General features: G+C 46.6%; 1 protein-coding gene across 1 annotated transcript in view; it reads right to left on the bottom strand.

The window, feature by feature from the left end:
- Positions 1 to 676: 676 nt before the first annotated feature.
- MTMR2 (myotubularin related protein 2) overlaps positions 677 to 7,133 on the bottom strand; it is a 63,028-nt gene continuing 56,571 nt past the window's right edge. The window contains exons 12-15 of the mRNA XM_030943241.1: positions 6,785 to 6,877; positions 5,313 to 5,426; positions 3,718 to 3,894; positions 677 to 2,727 (exon numbers count right to left, since the gene is read on the bottom strand). Of these exons, the coding sequence (XP_030799101.1) occupies positions 2,566 to 2,727; positions 3,718 to 3,894; positions 5,313 to 5,426; positions 6,785 to 6,877 (546 nt within the window). The 3' untranslated portion in view covers positions 677 to 2,565. The remainder of the gene's footprint in view (positions 2,728 to 3,717; positions 3,895 to 5,312; positions 5,427 to 6,784; positions 6,878 to 7,133) is intronic.

Genomic DNA, 7,133 nt, shown 5'->3' with positions numbered 1-7,133 from the left:
AGCTGGGTGTTTGCTGCAGCACTGTGCCACAGCCAGTGGGCTTTTTATGGCAAGGTGACTTCTCCCTGGTCAGGGTGATGAATGAGAGCTGCAGGTAGAGTCAGAGTAGTCCACCCTTGCCTGTAGCTGAGCAGGCAGGGAACTCTGCAGGGTCAATACAGGCAGAAGGGAGTTGAGTTGGTTGCCTGTAGGGGATCCACCCAGCTTGTTTCCTTGCACATAAGGGGTTAGCTACTGTTAGATGCTGCTAACCAGGTATAGTGGGAGTAACCACTTAAAGAACAGCTCATGCCAGGAGTCCTGAAAAATCAGTAGCTGAAACTTACACTTGGTCATTTTTCTTGGGAAGGATGTCTGGAGATAGCCCTGTCCCCGAAAATATTCAAGGCCAGGTTTGATGGGGCTTTGAGCACTGGTCTAGTGGAAGGTGTCTCTGCCAATCAGGGGGGTTGGAACTGGATGATCTTTGAAGGTCCCTTCCAACTCAAACCATTCTGTGATTCTGTTTTTATAATACTGACAGCTAAGTGCTGGTCTTAAATGCAACTTCTCCAAAGATGAATCTTGGTTTTCTGTCATTCTAGACTTGAGAGTTTTAACATTAGCAACTTGAAAGACCCTCTGCAGAAAAACGAGAGATTTGGATTTCACACACTGAACTTGCAGTGCTATTTATTTAATGTCTGCATGTCCTGCAAGTCCTTTGGAAAACCACATAGTTGAAAATAAGAGCACAGGAACTTTATCCATTTATCTGTTTTTATTAGCATTAAGGAAACCAAACAGCCTTCATCAAGAAACAAAATATACACACATAGTCAATTTGCTAATACAGAATAATGCTTTAAACCCTTTTCTATAGTGATTGTAGGTAAGAGCAGACCTGCCCTTTAACCTCAAAGCAAATCTGAGTCCTTAGGAAGTATTTTGTGTGGATTCTTTGCACTTTTGAACCATACTGTGACAGGCCACCCCGTAACAGCCGTGGTGATGCTGTACAGCCTGTTACTCATCCTGACAGAAGACGGCTCTGGATTTCTCTGTAAGCACGGAGTGGTGATTGCAGCAGTAGAGCAGGCAGAACTGGAGACTGCAGGAGGAAGTGACTGCTAACTACCTTGGAAGGAATGTGGCTTTTGAAAGGCCGTTTCTTAGGTGGGAATAGGTCTGCTCTTATGCTCCCTCCAAAAATCCCTCTCTAGTGGAATAGCAGCTGAGTGAAGCAGCTGACAGTTATATTAAACAGGTGACCAGTCTGGGATCCAATCCTAAAAGAGCAACACAGGAACCCACACCAAGCAGTACCCCTTCTCCTCAGCAGAGACGGGGAGAAGCGGCCTTGTGCATACTGAACTGCCTTTGCTCCAAGAGCCCTCCTCTGCAACCCTGTGCTTACCTGTTTGGAAGAGCAAGGGGGCAGTCATAGGCTCACCAAGTATGTGTTGTATCCCCTACAGTAAATTTTTGTATTAAAATTCAATTTTAGCTTGAGTTGAGTTTAGTTGAGTGACACCAATTCTTGAAGCAGACTATGAGGAAAAAGGTAGGGTTTAGAAAATGGCCAAGCTGTTCAGTCTGCCAGAAAAACCTAAAGCAGCAGTTGCAATGCAGGCAGAAAGGCGTCTTTGGTTGATGCACAGTTGCTTCCATTAGTTAGCAGAAAGCTGAAATACCATAAGTACACCACAATAACCCTGCACAGAAGCATTAAAATTGCTAATTATGCTTACCCAAGCAAAATGTAATGGCTGATCCCAGCAGTTCACAAGTGCCCCTTGGTATTCCATTACCTTTTCCCCTGATGAGTATGAGGCACTGGAGGCCAGAGGAGCTGTGGAAAGCCAGGGGAGCCCACTCTGCTCCCCCTCTGAAATAAAGGTGCTTAAGTTGTATCCTGGCACACCCACTGTAAACCATAAGTGAGATTCTGAAATTGCAGAGATGGAAGTAAACGTTGTCCTACAAAATCATGTCCTGTATTGTTACTCCTCTACTGCAGTGTTTTATTGGGAGAAGCTGCCCTTTCTTTAAATAAGGCATCATTTGCATGGCTTCCTATGATCTAGATTGAGGTGAAGGGAATGACTTGTTTCAGACACTGCTGTTGCTTGTTTCCAGGTGTGCTGGCAAATGCCCTCATTGACTCTGCTGTGCAGGAGGGTGTGTGATGGCACAGCTGCATCTGAAGCTCCAATACAAAGTCAGGTTTGGCCTTTCAAACTTCTGAGCAGACGTTTTTCCTCCACAGTACTTCATGCTTGTGCACAGACTCTTTCAAGCCAAGTGAATTCCAGCACATGAGTGAACAAAGAGCAAGCTCCAGGCTTCTTGCAGGTGGCAAGTGCAATATAAGCTAGCCACTGAGAAGGGTAATTGCATAGGGGGTCTTGTCTGTGTTGGTTTTTGCTTTAAGCTTTCTCTAGTGCTACAGTACTCATAAATTACCCTGGAGAGAAATAAATAAATAAATTGGCATCTCCCAGGCACCATGTTGGAAATGCAGGGGGTTTCAGGAAAGCTGCCCTCCATGGTCCTGGGAAGGTAGTCAGCAAGAAAAAGTCCCTATTATACAACTGTCTGTACGGGAGCGACGCACTGTGCGGGAGAGCCAGCGCGCTCCGAGGATGAGGTGGAACGGTTGGTGATCTCTCTCTGCAGCTCCTCCACTTTCTTCTGCAGCTCAGCCCGCTTGGCCAGAAGCTCCTTGTAGCGATTGTGAACCGGTTCCTGCAAGGAAATGTGTGGCTGAACACTGGCAGGTCAGCATGGAAGAGGGAGCCTGAAGCACAAAGCTGCTGACCTTACAGACAGCTATGGGGGAAGGACGTAGGTGAGTGTCATCAGTCTCCAGCCCACAGGTACCTGAGTGCTTGCTCTGGCTCTTGGCTGCTCATTTGGGTCCAACATGCACAGTGCAATGCTGGCTAAACAAAACAGTCTGTACGTATTTTGAAAGATGACAGTTGCCAGACTCTGATCTCTGACATTTCTGGGAGACACTGGCCATGGCATCTCAGGGGCTTGAGAGGAAAAAACCCGGCCAGATTCTTCTAAATATTTTCACATAGTTCTGACTGTTGAACAGTCAGTACTGCAAAGTGTTTGCTGGGTTCCTGTCTGTGTAACGCTGCAGATCTGCAAAACTGCTACCTGCAGACAGGCACTGAAGCAATTGGGAATTTTTGTCCCTTTCTACTAAAAAGTGATGTCAGCATTCAGGGTCATGCTCAGACCACTAGTCTGAGGTGCCTGCCCTGGGCAAGCCAGCTTCCCTACTGGTCACCTTCCCTGCTGGCTGGGGTCAGACCCCTGTGCCTCAGGCAGCCAGAGCAAGCAGCAGGTTCCCATCACCAGTAATTTAAATACAGCCCCAAAATTCCTATATAGAACCCCACATTCAGAGAAGTCTTAGGGCTTTTAAGATCTTTTGTAAAGACAACTCAGATAATTTTTCCCACATTCTAAGTGAGATATCTCTCAGATCGCTGAGAATCTTCAGCTCCTGCAGATTTCACAAGGTGGTGATGTCCAGCTGGGCACCTGCATTAGTCAGCTCTAGGTGGTGCTTGCTCTTGCTGACATTTGAATTTAGGTGTTTGTTTTCAGATTTAAGCATAAATCTGTGGCATAAATCTGTACATTACCTGAAGGTCTTGACCTCCCAAGAAACAGTACTGGTACTAGCAGAGAGGGAAGCAGGAGTGGGAAGAGGAGTACCTGAGGCTTCATCCTGGGGTTCCAGCGGATGTAGTAGCCGACCCACAGCTCGAGGTGGCGCATGCTGGCCACGGGATACAGGACGTGGTTGGAGTAGCTCACGTACAAGGGGTTAGTAAAGTCTTCCAGTTGGCTGTTGATGTAAGACCAAAGTGATACAGTCTTTTTTGGAAGGCTCTGTAAGGGAAGGGGGTGGAGGAGGCTTTATTTGCCATACGAATCCCAGCTATCTACAAACTGTAGCAGCATAGACATATGCCTGTCATTAATATGGAGCTGGTTGTTTTTTCTAGCTTAAAAAAAAAACCGCCAAAACTGTTCTTTTGATGTGGTTATTGTACTCAAAGCACATGGATGCAGGCAGGCACACACGCCATGGCACGGAACAACCCCTCTGACCCACCCAGCTGTCAACACAGATCAGGAATCACCACTGCTACAGCAAGGGGACACTGGCATGTGAACTCCTGGTGCTTTAGTTAAACTTCACTTCTCTGAAGTGCTCCTGGAGGACTTGCTGGAGTACTTAATTGCAAAGGAAAAAAAGAAAACATTTGACTTAGGCCCTGATCTAGTGGAATAATTATGCCTGTGAATACTCCCACTGAAACCAGTGCTGAAGTACTTTCTAGATTAAGTACTTCACTAGGCTGAGGCCTTTAAAAAAAACCCAAACCCATGTGCAAACAGCATGCAGATTTTATTTCCTGGAAATGACAATTATTCAATCACTGTGGACTCCAGAGAAACAGGGACACTGATTTCACTCTAGTAAAATGCTATCACTTTTATTTTCCAGCTAGTTTTTATGATTATGTTTAACTATCAAATATAATCACATCTATGAATGTAATCACATCAGGTCCACACAGCACTGCCCTCATGTACCTCTGTGCTGTTAGGCTGCAGCCTCTGGTGACAGAATGCTTCATCTTTAGGTAGGTGAGACAGAGTGAGTGCCACTGTTTTCCTTCTAATTCCAGACCGGGTCTGGATGAACACATCTCTACACTCCTCCCTGGGCAAACAAACCTTGGCCAGACTGCAGGGCAGAGCTGGCTTGTGGCAGGACAGAGAGGCATGTCCTTAATAATAGTAGGAGAGTTGTCCTCTCCTGGGAAGATGCAAGCACAGCAAGAACACACATAAAGACCAGTTACTAGCTGTAACCTCTGTGTCCAGAATGACAACACACACTAGGTAGTCAAAAGCACCCTAAAGGGATCATCTCAAAGACAAGGCATGACAAAAAAGCACCAGTTCCCACAGAGAAGGTTACAGTAAACTGAAGTTCAAAGCAAAACTGCATTTCCACTACCTGGGAGACATCAAGAGTTATTCAACCACTAGTGACTAACTGGAAGTAGACAGTATCCAGAAAGGAGATGGTGCTGCTCTGAAACATGAAGCCTCCAACAGACAGCAGTTTATGCAAAGAGGAAAACCCTCCAAGTCTCAGCTGTTGAGAAGGGGGCTTGGCATTTCCAGCCTCACATCTACAACTATCTCTGAGTGAGGAACCAGCTTCTGTAGCAATATCTGGCCAGCTAAAGCAATCAGGAACAGGCTTTTACCTCGGAGAGAAGCCGTCTTACCTCCTTCACTCTCTGCTGCTCGCTGCTGCACAGGAAGGTCCCAAACAAACAGCTGTACAGGTGATCCAGGATGGTGATCAGGAAGTACTCATTGAACTCAAATGCTGTAGGAAACTTTAGGCAGAAATAGAAAATTAGGTTGGGATTTTAAAACAGGAAAATAAACTTTCTCCCATGCTGTGGTCTTGGTAAGGAGTTGGCTTCTTGATTTCTAGAACAGGATCTGTCCCTGTTCCCTGCCTGGCTGGATATTCAGGGTCATATTTGCTCCTTCCAGGAGCAAGAGTTTCCCTCTTGGAAAGCTGCTTTGCATGTTCAGAGAGGAATTTTGAGCAAAAGCCAGAAGTCTGAAGGGTTAGAGCACTGTGTTTATGTACACTCAGTGCTGCTTCAAATTGAAGCTTGCTCTGCTATGCCTGTCCCTCATGACAAGCCTTGCAGCCAGACTGTGAACAAGGCACACGTGAAATAAATACATTCAAAAGATGGAAATTTTCTAGGGCCAAATGGAAATAACCTGGGTGCCCAACACAGCACTTCCCAGAGGAAACAGCAAGAAGGCATCTTGTGACAGGGGTCAGCAGGAGCAGAAGGTGGGCACAAGCCATGTTTGTTGCTGAGCTCTGTGCAGAATCAATCTGACCTGAGACAGGGACAACTGAAGCTCCACAAAGGGTCATTAAGAATAAATGCAGTGAACTGCAAAGACATGGGGTGATGGAGAGGAGAGCAGGAGCCCTTCCTCCCTCACAACCACCCTCCTCTTTCCAGGCTGCCCCACTTGTGACATCCTGACCTCATCACTGCAGGTCAGGATGCCCAGCTGTAGGAGCAATCCAAGGAGACCACAATGAAAGTGACTTTTGATGATGGTAAAGTCTCCTCTCTGCATCGATGTGGTACAGTGTCATATGTAGTGGCATCCTTTTCTTCTATATATAGTGCTATCCTTCTCTTCCACTCCTCCTGGTTTAACCCAGGGTGAGCCTAGCTTTTTTCAGTGAACTGCCTGATCACAGCTGACTTTTGTGTCACAGAAGATCCCAAAAAACCTTCTAGGTTCCACATGCCTGGGGAAAAATCTCCCTGACACAGGGAATCTCTCCTGGACTGTACCTTTGCCATGCCAGGTCTGAAATGAGGCACTCAGCTCTGTACCTCACATTATGAACTGGGAGCAGTACATTTGCCTGCAGAAGTTAAAATAGAACATGTTACAGGATCAGCTTGAGCAGGGGCAACAGGGATCTGTTACACCCACTGTGCTAGGGACTTACATTAGCAAGTGTTTTCGGGCTCTGTGCTAAACAGACTCCCAAAAAGCCTGCTGCCAGAATCAAAGCAAGAGTACAAGCCCAGGAAGGAGAGCCTGCACAGGTCAGCTTGGAAACCATTCCAGTGTCCATACACCAGGCAATGTCTTGGTGCACTGTGCATGGCTCTGGGGACACGGGTGCCACCCAGCAGAGTACCTGTCTCGTCATTTGCCAGACGCAGTCGATGAACTGCAGAAAGACGGGAGAGCGATCCGCGTCCGCATGGTTCTTGTCCCCGTGGCCAACCCTCTGCAACAGCAGGACAAAGAACACGAGTCATACAGGGCTTCATGGGGTCTGCTCTCAGTCACCTAAACCTTTACCAACAGCTTTAAAAAACTTCAAATGAGTCCTGATACTGCTTTGTCCATATCAGCGGGTAAAGGAGTAAAGGACAGCTACTCTCTTTGTCTTTGAAGTGAAAATTCTTTATGGGGATATTTTCATGCTAAGTTAAAACAAGAGTTGTTTGAGTAGAGGCTCCAGATGCTATGCTGGCACTGAT

The sequence above is a fragment of the Camarhynchus parvulus genome, chromosome 1, assembly GCF_901933205.1.
Source record: "Camarhynchus parvulus chromosome 1, STF_HiC, whole genome shotgun sequence".
Lineage (NCBI taxonomy): Eukaryota > Metazoa > Chordata > Aves > Passeriformes > Thraupidae > Camarhynchus > Camarhynchus parvulus.
Note: the sequence above shows the minus strand (reverse complement) of the source record. Positions and strands in the feature narration are given on the sequence as shown.